Raw genomic sequence first — 21,708 nt, 5'->3', positions numbered from 1 at the left:
CCTATCCCCAAATATCTCCCTAGCGCCCTGACAAAAATACTTAAGGCAATCGCGGGCAGTCGTCTTGCTGATGTGGAGGTACACATCGAACATGTCGGCCGTGCCTCCGTATGCCAGCTGCCTGATTGCGGCAGTGCACTTCTGAATCGGAGTGTGGCCGGGTTTACCAGTTGCATCCTCCCGCACCCTAAAATACCTGTATCGACGCTCTAAAGCTCCCACGATACGCAGAAAGAGCAGACGATGTATCCTAAAACGTCTCTGGAACACGTTCTCCCCAAATCGTGGCTCCGGAGCAAAGTAATCCTCGTACAACCGACGGTGTGCAGCGAGATGGTCTCGGGGTACTATAGATCGACGATGGATGGGTCGAGGTACCGCCGGCGCCAAGGCCGTCTGTATCTCCCTCTCCGCTGCCTCCTGCACACGTGCATAAATTCGCCTCATAATGTCATCATACCCTCACCACTACCACCCGCACCGCTATCGCCCGCACCAAAACCACTACCAGCTATTCTGGATATATAAAGTAACGTAGAGAGAGAGAGATACTCGTTAATACAAGTAGAGCGAATGAAATGAAATTCAACGAGCCGCATTTATAGAATTTTCGAAAAAAAATATAAAATAATTGAGACGTCCGCGCGAACGTCCGTGGGGTCAACGCAATGGCGGACGTCCGCAAGGACGTCGCGATGGATGTCCCGGGAACGCCGCGGAACTCCGGTGTCCGCAGCGGACGTCCGTATCCGCGTCACCTTTGCACAATGGCGGACGTCCGCCGAAACGGGCGCCATTGCGGATGCTCTTAGAATTCATGTTGGACTAAATAAAGAAGGAACAATGATGGCCTAGACTTGAAACCTGGGTTCTCCATATTTGAATCTTGTTACGTGAACACACATGAATGCACATAGATGTTAGAATCTTGGCATATCTAATTGTCTTAAACATGGTTAGGAAAAAAAAACAAAAAGTAATAGAGACGGACTGAAAGAAAATATTACTCCGCCGTTTATAAAAAATAGTCTTATTTTGTCATTTTAGGATATCCATGAAAAGGTCCCATTTTAAAAATAGAAAATTTTCTTATACTTAATTCATTTTTTTCTCGTTCTCACTCTTACTATTTCTCTGCTTTATCTATTTTTTTCTCATTTCTCTTAATTTACTAATTTTTTACTTCTCCCAAACGAGTATGCACTTTTTCCTTTTTTAATTTGTTCCACAAAAATATACACTTTCTAATTTTAGAAATAATTTTCACTTAGTAGGTGAGACTCAATCCTCATTAACAATATTTTAATTACTTGTCTTTTTTAGTGTATCAATTGTGCATTCAACCTAGTATTCTACCAAAAAAAGTATATTGTTATAGATGGAAAAGGAATTAAAATTTGTATCGTGGATACTACTATTTATTTCACAAATGGAGGGAGTAGGTAAGCGAAAAGGGGTAGGAATAGAGTAGGAGTATTTGGACGTGATGTTTATAATAATATAATTTTATTTTATTGTTAATGTTACGTGATGTTTATAATACTACTGTATAATTTTATTTTATTGTTAATGTTAGAGTAGGAACGGAGGAGTATTTAGAGTAGGAGATCCGCATGGGTAAGTATGGTATAATGTGGAAGTAATCAAAACGAAAATCTCTTCACCCGCTTTCACTTTCACCAAAATTGAAACTCTTTAGATACCTTTTCCCAAATAACACGCACGAACGAATTCTTTAATGTTTATTGCCAATTAAAACCTGCATTTATAATTCAGAGCCATAATATGACTGTGATTGATTTTCTGAGCAACACATTGTTGTCAAATCACTTCTCTTTCTGACTATTTATAGCTTCGCATGTGCGAGTGAGTCAACTCGCCATGGGCTGCTGCGTATCCAAAGCGTATCCCCCGCGCGCCGCGGACATGGATCAGCACCACCGCTCCTCCTCCGTCAACGGAGCTTCCGCCGCCGGATTCGCGGAGTTCTCGCTGGCCGAGCTGAAGGCCGCCACAGCCAACTTCAGCTCCGAAAAAATTGTATCCGAGAGCGGCGAGAAAGCGCCCAATGTCGTGTACGAAGGCCGCCTTCAGAGCCAGCGCTGGATCGCTGTGAAGAAGTTTACCAAAATGGCGTGGCCTGATCCTAAGCAGTTCGCCGTGTGTATCGTTGTTTTTTTTGTTTAATTTGATTGGTATTTAATGAAGTGGAACTAGGTTTTAATTTGAAATTGATTCGTAGGAGGAAGCGAAGGAAGTGGGGAAGCTGAGGCATAAGAGGCTGGCTAATCTGATAGGTTATTGTTGCGATGGGGATGAGAGGTTGCTCGTTGCCGAATTTATGCCGAATGAGACTCTCGCTAAGCACTTATTTCACTGTAAGGTTTTGTTGTTAGGTTTTCTTTGTTTGGCATTTATATTTTTGGGTGTATTTTGTAGGATATGGATGAATTAGTAGATTGTATGATGCTATTATGTTGAACTATTCATGTTGGATTTGGGAGATTGCTAGTATTTTGATTGCTCTTGGTCATTCGAACTCTTTTATTGGTGATGTTCTGAGTGTTTTCATGGTGAATGATGGGTAGGAATTGGTCTTGGATATTTGTTGCCTGTTCGAGTTAGGTTCTGTTACTGTGACAATTACTGATGTGGGAAACATGGCATGAGATTTGTTTCACATAGGAGATCGGGTATTATGGGCATAGGGAAAAATAAGGGCATGAGATTGTCGAGAATTTTCTCTTAATGAATCTGATAAACTTAAATCAGACTGTCGAGAAGTTTCTCTTTGCCTTTATTCATGTTGGCCATGTCCAAATATGGAATGTGTTTAATAGTTCGTTAAGGACCATTGTGATTCTACTGTTGACAGCCATTTTTGGGTCAGATGGTAACCATTTGATTTTCCAGGGAAAACAAATAACTGCTCAAGGAACTTCCTGTACTGCCAAGTCATCATAGTTTTCTTTTGTCTCTTTTTTGGTCCTTTGGGAACCGACTTTGTGGGTCATGTATATGTGTTTTTCCATTTATGCGACATGGCATTTTGAGAAAATCATATTATTGTGCTGTAATCCTCGGCAACAATATATGTCTGCTATAGATCTTGCCTCCTACGATAGTGTGTGTCTCAGTCTGTATGAAATACCTATTACCTTCTTCATGTTCTTCTTGCTGAAGGGTATACACAAGGATGGGCTTGTCTCTTCTCTGTCATTGAGTAGTCATATAAACCTTGAAATCAAATTAATAACCCCCTTTATTTATCTTTCTTATCTGTCATAAGTTTCGTCCCTAACATGTGCAGGGGAAAATCAAACCCCTGAGTGGGCCATGCGTTTGAGAGTTGCTCTTTATATTGCTGAAGCACTTGATTATTGCACCAGGGAAGGTCGCCCCTTATACCACGACTTAAATGCCTACAGAGTTCTCTTTGACGAGGTTAATTATTTTAAGTTTCTGAAGCATTTTTTATTCTACATCTAAGCTAGGGTTTATTCAATCTTGCTACATGCAGTTAGGCCCTAGTTTTTTTATTGAGGATATTTGTTGATAAGGTTTGTTTTGGCAGAATGGAGATCCGCGGCTTTCCTGTTTTGGATTGATGAAGAATAGCAGGGATGGTAAAAGTTATAGCACAAATCTTGCGTATACACCTCCTGAATATCTAAGAAATGGTAGGTTATTTGTGTGAAACCTTTCCTTACATGCTTGTCTGAAAGTAGATTTCCAATGCAAATATAAACTGTCCATTAACCGCCACGTGGATCTCCATGAAATTAACATTGTTGCCAATTATATCATTTCTTTTCGTAAACCTGTGATGGATCTGTGCTTCACTTTAAGATGAATTTATTGATTCGTACCCTAGTAGTAGTAATATCCAGGTTATTATACGAGTCAATGACACATATACCAAACTTACATAAATAGAAAAAGTATATAAGTACCGTTGTACTGTTGTGACAAATGTCCTGAAAGCAGCAGAGGGGTTGCAAGATTTAAAGATAATAAGATTCACTCTATCTAGGGTAAAGGAGAATTATCGATCTTATGATTCCTTTTATATCAACACTTGTAATGTTTATCTGGGATGTGGATTTTTTTGCCTGGCTTCTTGAATGATATTCTATTGCGAACCTGCAGTTGGAGCCTCCCTAATAACTCATAAGCAATCCTCATAACTGCTTCATCTTTTATTTGTATTCCATATTCCTGGAGTGACTTGAAACAATGAGTAAAACCTTTAGACTGTTTTTTAGGAATATTACTTACTTTGTTCTAAACAGTCTACCTCACTCAATACTACCAGTGATGCAGTCCAATGCTCAGGATGGAGCCCAGTCTCGGTTAGGAAGATAAAATTAATCTATAGTATCATGCATTTCTAACTAATTAAAAACATCACAAATAAACGATATATTTAAGCTGGTATAGACGTTTAAAGAAACAAGGTTCGTGTACAACTACAGAAAAAGAGAATTTAACTTGCTGAAACCTTTTAGTAGGCCAAGGCCAGCATATGGTTAGAAATCCTAAAACTCTCTAACTCAGCCTTATCTCGGTTATTATTATGACCAATGTTCCGCTAGAAATATTCTTGTTATTGCTTCGACTCATACTCCCCAAAAAGTGGATCCCGCTCTAATAGCTCCAGATAAATTAAATATATGCATTAAGATACGAAGGCTTGCTTTAACTCAGCGTCTCAGCCTTATCCTCCTTGTATAGACTCAGATTTTGAAGTTCTTTCTGTCATAAATAAACTTTTATATGTTTTTTTTATTGTGGATCATGATTTTATATTTTTTTACCGCTGGTGTGACAACTTATAGCTGCACGGATTACAATCTGACAATTTCTTCCAGCTTTTGAGCAACCTGTTTGAGCTTAGTTTACTTAATTAGTGGGGGAAAATAAGATTATATTGGGAAACCAGTACAAAGGAAGTTATTAAGTATCAGTGCTAACTTAGGCTGTTTGATTTGATCAAGAAAAGATGATATTTCTGGAGCATAACAGTAGTGACTACAGAAATCGTGAAGTGAATTGTAGTAATTGAGTTGGCAGAATAATTCTAAATTAATAATAGTAAACTGAGTACCTGAGCTTTTCCAGATTTGGTTGTCTTATGTTATTGCATTTTTTCTCTATCGTTTTTTTCTCTCAAGAGTATTAGCATGTACGGGAATCTATTGTAGGGAGGGTCACCCCGGAAAGTGTTGTTTTCAGCTATGGAACTGCTCTTCTGGATCTTCTCAGTGGAAAGCATATTCCTCCAAGTCATGTACGTATTTGCATTTTTCTATTTGCGAGTTTTGGTAACTTCTTGTTTGGAAGCTGCAACATTTTTCGTTTGTTTACTTTAGTATTCATTTATGTACATGTATCAACTCTTTCAAGGGCTAGTTGCAGATAGCACGTCAATGTTGTGAATAGTTTGATTGTTTATTTGAACATTTGAATATTAGCTCACTTGGTTACATAATCCATCTGTGATTGGATTCTTCTCCACTAACCGTGCCGAATCAATTTTGATGCATCTGTACAGTTGAAATCAGTTATAGAAGGACATGAATTTATTTCTCGCGAAAAGGAATTTGATTAATTCTTCTTTCTGACATATTTTTCTATCTCACTTTATAACTACGTTCTTTTGAACTCTTTTTGGAGATGGTCAGTATATATTCCTGTTAAGAAGGCTCAGTTCCTTAATCAATTAGTGGATCCAGCATGTAACTTGACCCCCTCAAAATTTTATACTACTTACAAGAATTAAGAGTCAATGGAAAAGAAATTGTATTATAAATTTCCTATTATGCCGTTATATTTTGATAATGAATTAATGCTAAAGAGTCAAAGAATTAAATAGTGGTACATTAGTAAATGGTTTAAAAACATGTTTATTTATGGAAACAAGCCTAAATAGTAAATCAAAGAAATAAATAGGGATACATTATTTTCTTGTGTTGGTAGGTAAATTTTATGGTGAATGTACATCTTATAAATATGTTTCTACATTTCAGGCACTTGATATGATACGGGGAAAGAATATTCTTCTCCTAATGGATTCCCATTTAGAGGGGAATTTTTCAACTGAAGAGGCCACTGTAGTTTTTGATCTTGCATCACAGTGTTTGCAGTATGAGCCAAGGGAGAGGCCAAACACACAAGACCTTGTTTCTACACTTGCCCCTTTGCAAAATAAGAATGATGCACGTTCTAATATTATCCTTGGCTTTTAATAGATTCATATTTATGCCTGTTTAACACATGTGATATTACAATATATAATTCTGATCTGTCTACTGTGTTTGTTTTGATGCATACTATGAGCCGTGGTTGGATATTATCATTCCTACAATTTTTTTGTTCTTTTACATTCTTTTCTCCAAATGCCACTTGATCTTATTTGGTTTTTTTGACATGTTGCTTTCAAATGGTCTAATTTTGCTCTAAATGTTTAACACAGGAAATAGTTTTTCTCTATTATTACTTTCTGAGCATTTTGAAAATAAAATTTCTACTTGTTGCTGAAACATTTGTGTCATGGTACATGGCCAGCTGAACGTTATTGGACAAATTATCCATTGTAGGTTCCATCTTATATGATGTTGGGCATTCCAAAGCGTGAAGAGACACCATCTCCCCCGCCTCACCCACTCTCTCCGGTAGGTGATGCTTGTTCGCGTATGGATCTCACTGCTATTCATCAGTTTTTGGTGATGCAGCATTACAAGGATGATGAGGGAACCAATGAGGTAAACTGTGCTAGCTAAAGAACTGTCATGGATTCTATTTCGATATCAATCTCTATCTAAAGTGCATGTGTGGATATCAAATAGTTGTCTTTTCAAGAATGGACTCAACAAATGAGAGATATGTTGGACGCTAGGAAAAGTGGGGACTTGGCATTCCGAGACAAAGAGTTCAAAACTGCTATTGATTGCTATTCTCAGGTAATTTTAGTCAAGTTAATGATATCTGTTCAGTCTAGCTAGCATTTACCAGCAAGCAAAGCTTATCTTTTTTCAAGCCTTTTGAGTTTATTTGATGCGAAATGTTTATCACTATGGATACACTTGGGGGTAAGGATAAAGATTTAATGGGTGGCTGATCAGTTTATCAATTAACCGAGTCTGTTCTTATTTGGTTTCCCTCGTGCCCACATATATCTACTTGTGTGTTTATATTTTCAGTTCATTGATGTGGGCACGATGATTTCACCAACTGTCCATGCACGAAGAAGTCTTTGTTATCTCATGTGTGATCAGCCAGATGCTGCCCTTCGCGATGCAATGCAAGCTCAATGTATCTACCCAGATTGGTCAACAGCGTTTTACATGCAGGCTGTGGCCCTTGCCAAGCTCGACATGTACAAGGACGCAGGTGACATGTTGAATGAGGCTGCCTTGCTCGAAGAAAAGAAGCAACGAGGTGGGAAGTGATCATGATGACCCATCAATAGTCATGGCATGACTGCACTGCTGTAATCACAAAATTGCACAGTTTGTATGGTTTGGTATATGATTGTGATTGTGATTGTAGTTCAGAGATATACAATATGGAGAGAGAGGGAATATGCATTCGCTTGAACAGAGATGTTCTTGCTTATTTTTTTGTACAACTCATATGTTGAATAATATTTATCTGTATCATCAATGTTTAAAATTGGTGTATACTAGACATACTAGTACAAGTTTTGGGTATGAAATATTTTGTATGAACAATGTAATTACCCTTACATAATCAGCCAAAATATATTATATGTAGTAGCTGGCATTTGGTAGAATGCAGCAACATATAGCATTTTTCCCAAAACAAAGGAAATTATAAGTTTAAAAGAGCATCTAGCCTGTTACGTTGCGGTCACATTCCGACGGGACGGGTCGCTGATTGGTTGCCATTGCTGGTGGAACAGTTCCAAAGGGCAAGCGCTGCTGTGGCGCTCTCCCACTCCCTCGGCGCAGTGACGTCCAATCGCCCAACGCGAGTGGGCATCGCTCTGATTGTTGGAAATTTTGAGTGATTATATTTTTAAAAAAATTAGAAAAAAATACTTTTTTTAACTTTTCCAAATATTACCACTTTCACTTTTTTTTAATTTATTTTTTATTTTTTAACCTCCAAATCATCCCTAAGTCATCTATAAATATCTCATTCATCACCTTTTTTCACATTTATTCTACTCAGATTTTTCTCACTTTAAACATTCATTTGTGTTCATAATTCAAGAAATGGATCCAGAACAAGGTATTAGGTTGATTGCACTAGCGGAGCGAGAACTGCAAGAGTATTAAGTAAACCTAGTCGTCGCCCCGAGACCCTAGCGCTACATCCATAGTGATCGGAAGGGAGCCACCCAAATGTTAGAATGGGTAGTTTTCATATTCTATTGATTGAGAAAGTACTCCAACATCCATGAATTTTATAGGATAGTTGGAGACTCTTGAGATACACTAATAAATACATTCTTGGAACTAGTATACTATTGAAACTAGTTATTATGAATGCTCTATTCTTGAAACACTTGATGTTCATCTTGGAACTCTTGATGCTTTGTCTTGGAATTCTTGATGCTCATTAACTAACACTCCTCCTCAAGTTAAGTAACGGGATTTCCGATACTTAACTTGGTAAGAGCTTCTGAGAAAACTTTTGCTCCAACTGCTTTTGTCAAAATATCTGCAAGCTGATATTTAGATCGAACAAATGGAAACTCAATAATTTATGCCTCGATTTTCTCTTTGATGAAGTGCCTATCTACTTCAACGTGTTTTGTTCGATCATGTTGGACTGGATTTTCTGCAATGCTGATCGCGGCTTTGTTATCACAAAATAATCGACATGGTTTTCGTGATAGAAAACTCAACTCTTCCATCAATTCCCTAAGCCACAGTACCTCTGTCAAACCATTTCGGATTCCTCTAAATTCTGCCTCTGCGCTTGACAACGCTACGACTTTCTGCTTCTTGCTCTTCCAAGTGACTAGGTTTCCTCCAACAAATGTAAAGTACCCAGAAGTGGATTTTCTATCCACTGGGTTTCCAGCCCAGTCGGCATTTGTATAACCGTGAATCTCCAAATGTCCATTCTTCTTGAACATAACTCCATGATCAAAGGTTCCTTTGAGGTATCGGACAACTCTCAATGCTGCTTCAAGGTGGTCGTTTTGGGGTCGGTGCATAAACTGACTTATCACACTTAGTGCATATGCGATATCTGGTCTAGTGTGTGACAAGTAGATTAATTTTCCTACTAACCTTTGATACCTCTCTCGGTCGGCTAGCTGGGCTCCCTCGGTCATTCGGAGACTATGGTTTATTGCAATTGGTGTGTCTGCTGGCTTACACTCCATCATGCCGGATTCTGCTAGAAGATCCAAAGTGTATTTCTTCTGATTGATAAATATCCCTTCCTTTGATCTTAGGACTTCAACTCCCAGAAAATACTTGAGTACCCCCAAATCCTTCATTTCAAATTCCGTCGCCAAATTCTTCTTAAGCTGCTCTATCTCTTCAAGATCGTCCCCTGTGATGATCATATCATCAACATAAATTATTAGGCACGTGATTTTATCCCCTCTCTTCTTCAGGAATAGAGTGTGATCTGCATTACTCTGCTGATAGTTGTACTTTTTCATGGCTTCTGTAAATCTCCCGAACCAAGCTCTCGGAGACTGTTTTTACCCATACAAGGTTTTCTTCAATTGGCAGACTTCTCCGACTTCAAAGTCATCCTCGAAACCAGGCGGAGCTTCCATGTAGACTTCCTTCTTGAGTTCACCATGCAAGAATGCATTAGTCACATCTAACTGGTGTAGGGGCCAATCTTTGTTTGCTGCAATGGAGAGCAGTACGCGAACTGTATTCATCTTTGCCACTGGTGAGAATGTTTCGGAGTAGTCCACCCCATATGTCTGAGTATATCCTTTAGCTACAAGACGGGCCTTGTATATTTCGATAGTTCCGTCAGGCCTCCGTTTGATTGTAAAGACCCATCTGCAGCCAACAGTGCATTTTCCTTTTGGCAGTTGACATTTTTTCCAAGTCTTGTTTCTCTCCAAGGCTTTTAATTCGACCATCATTGCTTCTCTCCAGTGTTTGATTCTCAGGGCTTCTCTCACTGTCTGTGGGATTTCTTCTTCTTCATATAAAGCTGCCTCAAATGCTCGGGCCAGTTTTGTCAAGTTTGCTTTTGCTACACTTCCTATCGGATATCTTGATTTTTTTCCACCTATCTTTTCCGGAGAGTATTTTTTGGGTGGAATACCCCGAGTACTCCGATGTGGCAAAATATATTGTCCAGTATCCCCATCAATGATTTCTCTTTCTTCATCTTCTGCAACCATATTGTCAGCAGTAACAGTAATAGAGTTCTCATTAGAGTTGTTTACCTCGGATATCGGATGAGAGGATGTTTGGGTGACACTTTGTTCCGCAGGTTAACATGTGTGTAAGACCTGCTCGGCGACAGGAGTAGTTGGCTCGGGTTGACCTTCATTGGGATTATGATCATGGAATATAGGCATCCAACTTAGCATGTCATTATTTGAAACCTCATTCATTTCCTTCTCCCCCTGACTGTTAAGTTGGGTGTTGTAAAAGAATTCTGTTTCTAGGAAATTACAGTTCATCGTGGTGATAACCTGTCGGTTTTTTGGATCGTAGCATCTGTATCCCTTTTGACTTCTCCCATACCCATTGAAAACACACTTAATCGCACAAGGGGCTAGTTTCGTTCGCTCATGTTTCGGGACATGAACGAACACGGAACATCCAAAAATTTGAGGTTCGAGAGATAAGGCTTGAGGGACACTAGTTAAGGTTGATAAAACTTTAAGTGGGGTTTGAAGATTTAGGATTCTAGTTGGGAGACGGTTTATAAGGTATACTGAAGTAGCAATTGCTTCGGGCCAAAAATATTTTGGGACTTTGGACTCAAAAATAAGTGCCCTAGTCATTTCTAGAATAGTTCGGTTTTTTCGTTCAGCTACCCCATTCTGTTCAGGCGTGTAGGCACAAGAAGTTTGGTGAATAATACCTTTCTCAATGCAAAAAAATTTCATTTGTGCGTTAACAAACTCCCCCCCATTATCTGATTGAAGAATTTTGATTTTTGTCTGAAATTGGGTAAGGATCATGGCATAAAATTCACAAAATTTAGAGAAGACATCGGATTTGTTTTTCAAAAAATACACCCATGTCATGCGAGTGCAATCATCAATGAATGAGACAAAGTATTTCAAACCGTTACCCCCAGAAATTGGACAAGGACCCCACACATCTGAATGTATCAAGGAAAAAATCGAGTCCACTCTAGTTTTGCTGGATTTAAAAGATTGTCTGTGACTTTTAGCCAAAACACAAGTTTCACACTCAAAAACAGAATTGTTCACAAGATGCGGAAATAAAAGTTTTAAGTAACTAGAAGATGGATGCCCTAACCGCCTATGCCATCACCACGTTTCTCGTTCTGAAGATCCATGAGCCAACATTACCCTGCCAGTTTGAGCTATCTCGTCCACATAGTATAACCCGCGGCGTTCAGTGCCACGCCCAATAATCGTCCCCGTCCGGATATCCTGAAGAAAACAAAATTTAGGATGCATCAGAAAAGTACAACTGAGCTCTCGTGTTACGTGACTAATAGACATTAGTTTCTGGGAAAGAGATGGCACATAAAGACAATTAGATATTTTCAAAGTGGGAGAAATTTGAACAGTGCCAGCCCCCTCGACCCGAGCAAAATCACCACCAGCAGTTTCAACATATGTTCGTTTCGCCTTAGATAATCCACCAAAGTCCGATCTATCATAGGTCATAGTATCGGATGCCCCACAGTCAAATATCCAACCTCTATCATTTTCTACATTTCTCATTTTAACATTGCATGCGGTAGAAATTTCAGATTCATCTTCTAAGGCTGAAAAACGATTTTTACACAAAATCTAGGAGGCATTGTCATATTTTTCATGAAATACTAGGTTATTTTGTGTAAAAATGTGACTCTGGGGGTCTATCTGCAATTTAGGGGTTCTTGGGGGTGTACATGCAATGTGGTGGGGTAAAATTTGATATTTATCAAAATTGGAAGGGTTTGAGGATAAATCCCCAAACCCTTTACCTTCAACATCGTTGCAGCTTGCGAATTGGGCCCTAGCAGCTGCCTCTCCTCCAATTTCGACTCCCCTCGCCGACCACCCTCTTGCCGCCGTCACCTGTCCGCCGCTTCCTGATGGGAGAGCCGCCGGTCCGCCTCCTTCACCCCCGGTGCAGGTGGCTGCTTGGCTGCCCATCGGGGTCGCAAAAATTTCTCCTCCGTCTGCTCTCCCCATCGCCAATCTCCCCTTAGCGACCGGATTCCGGTTGGTTTTGTGGCGGTCCTCCCACCACTCCGGGTAGCCGACAACTTCGAAACACGTCTCCTTTGTATGTTTTGTTTTTTTGCAGTGGCTGCAAACTAGTTTGGATTTGTCCATTCGAGGTTGATTGGAGAAGGAACCGGACGAGGGCTGACCTCGGTCTCTCGGAGGTGGCGGCGGTCTGGTGTAGCTCCGGCGCGGTGGCGGTGGTCCACCCGTTCGACCTCCGAATCCAGCCCCGATTTCTGAATCAGAAGTTGCGGGCTTCCAAATTCCAGTACGTGTTTCTTCTTGTTTGACAATCCCAAATGCCTCTTCTGCAGAGGGCTCACGGCTCTGTTTAAGGAGTTCTCGGCGGAGGGAATCGTATTTGTCATCTAAACCGGATAGAAATTGGTAAAGCCTTTTAATTTCAGTCTCTTTTCTGTATGTATTGATACCCTTCTCGCAGCATGTGTAGGGACAGGGTCTTCGGGCATCAACCCACAATTGTTGGAGGTCGCCCCAATATTTTCCAGGGATTCATTCCCTTGCTTGAGTTGATTGGTTCTGATCTCGAGATCGTAGATTTGGACGAGGTCGGCTCTGACTCCGAATGTTGTTGCGAGGCTCCGCCATAACGCCTTGACAGTTTGGTGTTGAGCAAATTGTAAAACAAGCTTTGGCTCCATGTTTTGGATGAGCCATGTGAATACGGTGAAATCGGAAGCTTGCCACTTGTTGAACTCTGGGTCGGTGGTTTTTGGAGGGTCCTTATCTCCCTCAATGTGGTCGAGTTGTTCTCGACTGCCGATGATTATTCGCATGAGGCGGGACCAGACAGTGACGTTTCTCCCATCTAACTTGAATCCTAAAGATACAGATTCAACTTGTTTGGACATTTTGAATATGGTTTGATTGGTGCTCACTTGATTTTGGCTGTTTTCAGGCTTGAGGATGGATGTTTTGCCTTGATTTAGTCAAGAGGCTGAGGGGTTTTGAACGATGATGAGAACTTCTCTGAGTTCTCGAAAAATTTAGGATCGAAACTTTGCTCTTGATACCATGTTAGAATGGGTAGTTTTCATATTCTATTGATTGAGAAAGTACTCCAACATCCATGAATTTTATAGGATAGTTGGAGACTCTTGAGATACACTAATAAATACATTCTTGGAACTAGTATACTATTGAAACTAGTTATTATAAATGCTCTATTCTTGAAACACTTGATGTTCATCTTGGAACTCTTGATGCTTTGTCTTGGAATTCTTGATGCTCATTAACTAACACCAAAGGCTAGTTCGAGATTATTTTTTAAAGCAACCCCGGAAACCGGAGGACTAAGTTGGACGCTTTTTCCACATGCGCCGAGACTTATTTTTGCGGATCGCATATACATTGCTGGCTCGTGACGAGTTATTCCAAGAACGGGTTGACTTTTCCGGTCGGCAGAGTCTTACGACTTTGGAAATGTGTACGTTTGTAATCCGACAACTTGCTATTGAGCAAACATCGGATCTGTTTGACGAGTACTTGAACATTGCGGAAACCATAGGCCACAAATATCTGAAGAAATTTTACAGATGTGTTCGCGAAGCCTTTGGTGCAGAATTTCTGGGGAAATCCATCACCTACTATTGCCAACAGTTGTTTAAATAAAATTGAATGAAAGCATAGTGGAGATGTGGTGGATAAATACAGTTTAATAGTCAATATTAAGAATGATATTTTTTGAAATATAATAATAAACAAATTTACGAATATTTTAATTGATAACATGCAGAATTTAATTGTGACCCCACTTCATTAAAATAATTACAACATAATATGAAGTGTTTCATTCTTTGGGTATAATATACGTGGACAAGATTTATGTACCAACAATTATACGCAAACTACTATCTCCGTTCTACAAGAATATGCATTTTCATTGAGCATGAGTTTTAATGCATAATTAGTAGAGTAGAGAGAAGTGGAAATAAACAGTAATTAAAGTATTGTTAGGGGAAAATAGGTCCGACCTCATTAGATAGTTTCCAAATTTAGAAAATATATATTCTTGTGGAACACACTGAAAAAGAAAGAGCATGTTCTTTTGGGACGGTGGTAGTATTTTTTATCGTTGTAACTGGGATTTTTTGTATGATATATAGGTGATATATTTTCTTTTTTTGAGTATTCTACTTTAATTGATACTACATTTCTTAAAATAGAAATAACATCACCTCTACTTTTTTCCACTCCATTCAACCCACAAACAGAACTGCATAAAATACTATATCGAAATAGTATATGCAGAGAGTATTATTTTTTCATACTATTAACTATAAAAAAAGTATACAATGAAGCCCCAACCAACATTTTGTCCTACATCTGCTCCTCGCTATGTAAACAATCGATGTGTAAATTCAGCTATCACATTGATACTATGATTGCTGGAATTTTTCGCGAGAATTTTAATTTTGTAAAGTAAAACGATGTTTACTAATTACTCCATTCGTCCCAAAATAATAAGGACATTTGTGACAGCATGAGAATTAATGCATAATTGGTAGAGAGATGAGGAAAATTGTAGTTAAAATAGTGTTACTGGATAGGGAGACTCACATTATTATTAATATTTAATGGTGGGTTCTTGTGACATAAATATATTGATGTATATCAGTAATAAATTTGGAAGAACTTTCCATAAATGGAAATGTGATAATCTATAGGAAGGACCAAAATGGAAATTGTCCTTATTTTTATGGAATGGAGGGAAAGTAATTACCAAAATGATAAGACATTTTCAAATAAATGCCTCAAAAATAATGAGACAAAATCGACCATTTATTTTGAAAAAAAATATTTGACACTCAGTTTCTAGATCATCAAATCTGACACGTTAAAATGTTACTAATATTAATATTTACACTATTTAATGACTCGCTAGATAACGCATATGTTATTTCATACTCCCTTCGTCCACAACATATTTTCCATTTTTTATTATCCGCAAAAAATAGAGCACATTTAAAAAAGAAAGTTTTCAACAACCTCTTTATTACTTTTTTCACTTCTTTCTTAGTACTAATAATATGGACCCCACATTTCACTAACACTACTTCTCTCTTAGTACTTTTTTCCCTTCACTCTTAGTACTAATAATATGGACCTCACATTCGACTAACACTACTTTTCTCTTACTTTATCAATTGAACATTAAAACCCGTGTCATTCACAATATGTCCTATTTTTCGTGGATGGAGGGAATATTTGTATGGACTCAAATCCATACCTAGTGTGTATTCCTCGACAATAATAAATTTCTAAGTGTAGTACTCATACTCAAATTTATACCTAGTGTACATTCCTCGACAATAATAAATTTCAAAGTGTAGTATTAGTCATAATTTAATACTACTATCTTGTTTTCATAAAAATATATTTATCTCACTATTTTTTATGGTATGGCACATCCAGGTCATCCCTTTAAAACCAAATGCATTGATATATATGTTATTACCCATTTAGAAATTATGGAATATTTGGCTGGACAAATTAAAATTTGGAATATAAACCCTTGCCAACATGGGCACCTTGATTATGTTTTATCAATTCAGTATATTGCTCAATTATTTTGATAAAAGTAACATTTTTAGGTGTATTTTGCCATAGCAAGATGACACTAGGATATGTAACACAATAGTGGGTTGTATTTAGAAATTAGACATATGGCTCAAACAATATAAACCTAACGTGCTCTTTCGCATTTCTCTCCTTCATATAGATACCACTCTTCAGCTCAAACTAAGTTCAATAAAGAAAATACTACAAGTTAATTACATATTATATATGTAGTCCGTTCTGAAAAGATCACATATACGAGCGAGTAATTGATTTTCGTTTCAGTTTTTGCCTAAGCTGAAAAATAGAATCGAATTGAAAAATTAAACCCTCAAAAATTATAATCCGAATTACCAAAACAATCAGAACAGAAAAACTGAAATTACATAAAACTGTTCCAAAAAATGAAAAACCCGAAAAACCAAATATTATTGAAGAATCTTCAATATTAATTAATATTATATCATGTGCTATTAGAAATGAGCCACTCACCCCTTAAAAGGGGTCATAAAGGGGAGGGGTTATCCACACTTATATAGACAAGCTAGGATCATCACCAAGTCGATGTGGGACAAGATATTAGAATTTTAACACGCATCCACACTTATATAGACAAGCTAGGATCATCACCAAGCCGATGTGGGGCAAGATATTAGAATTTTAACACGCCCCCTCACGTGTGGGCCGGAATGACACATCGGACTTCCATCACGTGGGTAGGCAAAGAAGAGATAAAGAGATATAATCCAACATCGACTTGGGCCCGCTCTGATACCATATTAGAAATGAGTCACTCACCCCTTAAAAGGCCTCATAAGGGGGAGGGGTTATCCACACTTATATAGACAAGCTAGGATCATCACCAAGCCGATGTGGGACAAGATATTAGAATTTTAACATGTGCAATTTTACATTTACAATTATTATACTATAATAGGCCAATAACTTTAGTATATGAATATATTTTTATATAAGAACGAATTTATTTTATTAAGCAATAATTACTTTATAGAAAAACAAATAACTACTAATTTTTAATATTTACATATAAAATGGACTTATTTTTATTTTGTACCGATAACCTAAGTTTCGATCTTAAAATTTAAAATTTAAAATTTAAAATTTAAATTGTATCCATATATATTTTACTAGGATTTATATTATGTATAAATATAATTATTTACAGTATTTAAATTACATTCGATTTTTTTTCCAGTTTATAATGTATCTGACCCAAATTGATAAACCAATTTTTTTCAAAAATCAAATCGAATCTAGCCTAAATCCTCAAATGAAATCCAATTGATTACAAATCCGATATTCGATTATTGTGTATTTTGCTCCCCCTATAATAACGTTACTCAATTCTACCGTTTTACACACAAAATATAACCCTTTATAACTACATACACTTTAATAAATAAACCTGCTAAGGATATTTTTAATGCAATTAATGATGCTAATTTGTGTTTCTAAATATACCACCAACGCTCAAAATCATTCTTATTGTTGGTGTCCCAATTAAAATTAGAGGATGCAAATAAAAGCTTATGACATTGTTAGTATTATTTAATAAAAAATTTCAACGCAAGTAATTGCGTTTGATTTTTATGTCATTATGTGTTTTTTTTGTGATACCAAAATCAAATAGGCTAGTTTTATAATGGGACATATATACATGTGAAATCCCTAGATCATTAGCAAGCCTTAGAATAATTCCTGAGAGATTAAGTATGTTATGATATGTAGGAAAAAACGTGTAAAATATGAGGGAATTTTTCAAATTCCGAAGTCCTTTGGCCTTTCATATGGTGTAACCTCATTTTGGTTTATGGTGTCCCTTAATGCCAAGACCTTTGAGGTGACCTCCCCTATCCTATAAATAGGTGGAGCTTAGGAGAGTAGAACACACCACAACATACACTTTCTCTTCTCTCTAGCTCAAGCGTTCTAGTTCGCATTTTAGGAGCATTGCATTGCTCGGTTCTCGCCTCCAATTCAAGTTCGTCGGAGCCTACGAGTTTGAGGTGCTTCAACTCGATAGGAGGAAAGTCGTTTCATCTTTGGGGACATTACGTCATTCCGTGAGCACTAGCCGAGGCGTATTTCGTCTTGCGGAGAGAGGGTCACCTCGACTCGACTTGAAGAAGAATATAGTTTGCATCTTGTTCCTTTTATTGTATTTACTTTGTTTTATTTACCTTCCAGTTTTGTGTTCTTTTGTAATAGCAAGGGTTGCCCGTGTAAAGGCTTCAATATTTCCAACAATCGCAAGACGAAATAATATACTCTTGCTGAAATCATGTCGATTGAAGCTGGAGGGAACGGAAACAACACCATTGGATCGTCTTCTGCTGCCACTAACACCTCAATGTTGGCACCTGTTTCGACCTCAAGGGTCATGGCTCAAGCTGAGAAGCCTGAAAAATTTAAGGGCTTAGAATTCAAACGTTGGCAACAAAAGATGCTGTTCTACCTAACTACGTTGGGTGTTGCCAACTTCCTCAAGGAGGATGCTCCAACTGTACCTGAGGAAGAGACGAACTTTAATGTTCGAGCTGCCTATGATGTTTGGCATCAAGGAGATTTCTTGTGCAAGAATTATATCTTGAACGGCTTAGAGGATAGTCTCTATTCTATCTTTGCCGAGGCTAAAACCTCCATAGTGTTTTGGGAGGCTCTTGACAAGAAGTATCGCATCGAGGACGCTGGTACAAAGAAATATGTAGTCGCAAAGTTTTTGGACTACAAGATGGTGGACTCTCGTTCAGTGGTGGCGCAAGCTGAAGAGTTGCAAATCATAGTCCACGATGTCCACGCTGAAGGGATGGCCCTACCAGACCAGTTCATTGTTTCTGCAATGATCGAGAAGCTTCCTCTGTGCTGGATGGATTTCAAGAACTATCTAAAGCTGTAACACCCGTACCTTAAGTTTGAAATTTACTTTTATGTAACGGAATAATTGATAAAATTATTTCGAAAACGCTATGCTTCTCGATAGATGTGTTTTGGGAAAAATTATGGTTTATGGGTTTGATGGAAAAAAAGGAATGTGTTTTCTTTTTAAAAATGAACGTTGGGAGACACGTTTAAGGTCTCGTTAAAAGGTCGATGATGAAATTGCTATTCTTTAGCAAGACGAATGAATTAAGCGGAAAGAAATATATGTTTTATGGATAACGACGCGCGTAAAGCAAGGAACGGTTGAATGAATATTATATTTGGAACAACACCAAATATAATTTATGTACGATTTCTCGTACTTTAAATTTTTGGTTATGAAGAACGAGATAACAAAATTTAATAAAGGACCGTGAATTTTAATTGATGAAGGAAAATACGAAAAAAAAATATATAAATGTATGAATTTATTTTGGACTTTCCAAAATAAATTTGAAGTCCAATTAAATATAAAGTAACTTGAATTTTAATAACTCTTGGGCTTGTAATTTAATTGTTGATTTTAGCCCAATAGAAATTTAATCATGGAAGCCCAAGTATGAATTTAAATTAACTAAGCCCAAGCTAATTTTTTTTTCCTTCCTCCTTCTTTCCCCCACGTCGACGGTTCTCCTCTCCCCCCCCCCCATGATGACCGATCGGTTATCTCCACCCCTCCACTTCCCTCCTCAATACCTACACCCTCCTCTAAGGCAAAAAAAAAAAAAGAAGTGAGAAGAGAGAAGAAGGAGAAGGGCGAGAGAAGTCGACGGGAAGAAGAGGGGAGAAGGAGTTGGTTCCATTTCTTTTTGTTTCAACCACATCAAGTTTAAGCTCTTGAGGTATACCATTCCTTCCATCTTCAGAGCATGAGTTTAATATAGTCTTGCATGATGCATATAGCCTTGATCTTCTTCCGTAACCAAACTAAATAGAAACCAACTTAGAATCTTCGAAACGATCGCCGCGCGTAACCGAAACTTAGAAAGAACTTAGCTTTATGTTAATATCACGTGTTGCGAGCCTTTGCGGAGTGTTTTCGGGCGGGTTCGGAATGGTTTCGGTGGAGGAAAAACCGCCACCGGCGACGGGCAGCGGCGGACAGCCGTGCTCGACGATCCGGGGCGGGCGACGGCTTCCGACGACAGGAGATTTCCCCCGCGGCAACAGCGTCGTGCGACCCTTCCCGTGGCAGCAGCTCCCCGGCGAGACAGCAGCGGCTCCTCCCCTGCAGTCTGCGACGTCGACGACCAAATGGCAGCGACGACAGCAGCGCCCTCGGCAACGACAGCAGCTCTCCCGACGATGTGCGGCGGCGGCCCTGCGGTGAGTGCAGCCGGCCGAGAGGGAGGAGACGGGGAGAGAGAAAGAATGGAGGAGAGAGAGAGAGAGAGAGAGATGCTAGAGAGGGAGATAAGTGGTTTGGGCCATGTGTTTTTATTTGGGCCTTGGAATAGTTTATTTGTTGTTGGGCTTTAAAAAAAAATGGAAGTCTAATTAAATTGATGGACTTCCTAATTAATTCTTGGAGGATTAAAATGGCTAAGGAATTAATTCGCTTGGGCCGATAATTTAAATTTTAATCGGGGGAAATTATTTAATTAATTCCCGGGAGTTTTGTTTTTTTAAGGAACGAATAATTTACCTTAAGTATGAATTAATACTTTTTCAACGGTAAATAATTACGGAAATTAAAGTATGCGCGTAAATAATTTATAGAAATTATTTTCGACGTTATGGAAAATACGAGGAGCCAACGGAGGAAAGAACGAGCGTAAGCGGCCGACCGGCGTCGCACGCGACGCCTTGGGCGGCCGCCAAATAACCGAAAATGCGCGAAAATCGAGAAAGAGAATTAAAATATTTTAATTAGAGTGCATGCATTCTAATTATCGTCGTTACAGAGGTTTGATATGAATTTTATGTGTTTTCCGAAAAGGTGGTTCGCACGCACGCTAAAAGTCGGAACGAGGAATTTTACGGAAATCCTAAGCTTTTGAGGTGGGCTTTATTCTTTAACGTTTATTTTGAATCAATATGCTTACGATGTTATAAGGATGTTTCTATAAGTATGTCATGCCGTGTTTATGTTTTGAAACTGCCTATCTGATTGTCTACTAGAATAAAACTCTACTAGACTTTGATGGTTAACGAATTCGGGTCTAACTAGGGTCAACGCCCTACTTAGACTAGTGCACTGATGGGGATCGTGAGCCGTCCCCTAGGTCGGCCGGTCCAGTGATCGAGATTGTGGCCACAGTCTCGTTTCACATGATGGTTCAAATATGGTATATGATGGAGGATGATGTTAGTCCGCGCAGACACTTTTTAAGGAAATGAACTTTAGTGTCTCTCGGCCTTTTTAAAGTAAAACTCGGGATTCACTCGACGATGGCTTGACATATCTTAACAGTGAATGTTTTTGGGCATGAGTTCACTGGGTGCACTAAGTACTCAGCCCCTGCATATGTTTTCCCTATGTGCAGGTTGAGCGAGGTCGGGAGGCGGAGGATGTTGAGCGATGATCCAAGAACGTATTAGATCACTGATCCGGTTACTATTATGTCTTCATACATAGTAGTAGCTAAACTCTCAAAATTGCTTCCGCTACTCAATGTTTTCAGAATTTCTGTTATTTTCTTTGAACTGTTGAACTCTGTTACTTCCTTTATGGTCGCACTCTGTTATCTTTCATTAGGAGACTTGGGTTTTGAAACGTTGAACGACTTAAATGGAATTCCCTCCTGAATTGTTAAGCTGTATTGCCTTGAATTGATTATTCCCCCTTCTTTCCCGCTTCTTAGTTCCCCCAC

The 21,708-nt window shown here is 38.6% G+C and overlaps 1 protein-coding gene across 1 annotated transcript; it reads left to right on the top strand.

Annotated features, from left to right (window-relative positions):
* Window positions 1-1,659: 1,659 nt before the first annotated feature.
* LOC121780005 (serine/threonine-protein kinase BSK1-like) lies at window positions 1,660-7,775 on the top strand. The gene is made up of 9 exons (XM_042177518.1): window positions 1,660-2,160; window positions 2,243-2,378; window positions 3,311-3,444; window positions 3,575-3,680; window positions 5,205-5,290; window positions 6,030-6,218; window positions 6,600-6,764; window positions 6,849-6,962; window positions 7,203-7,775. Exons 1-9 carry the CDS (start codon window positions 1,882-1,884, stop codon window positions 7,449-7,451), a joined length of 1,458 nt encoding a protein of 485 aa, XP_042033452.1. The 5' UTR covers window positions 1,660-1,881; the 3' UTR covers window positions 7,452-7,775.
* Window positions 7,776-21,708: the final 13,933 nt, after the last annotated feature.

This window comes from Salvia splendens, chromosome 19 (assembly GCF_004379255.2).
Source record: "Salvia splendens isolate huo1 chromosome 19, SspV2, whole genome shotgun sequence".
Taxonomy (NCBI): Eukaryota; Viridiplantae; Streptophyta; class Magnoliopsida; order Lamiales; family Lamiaceae; genus Salvia; species Salvia splendens.
Note: the sequence above shows the minus strand (reverse complement) of the source record. Positions and strands in the feature narration are given on the sequence as shown.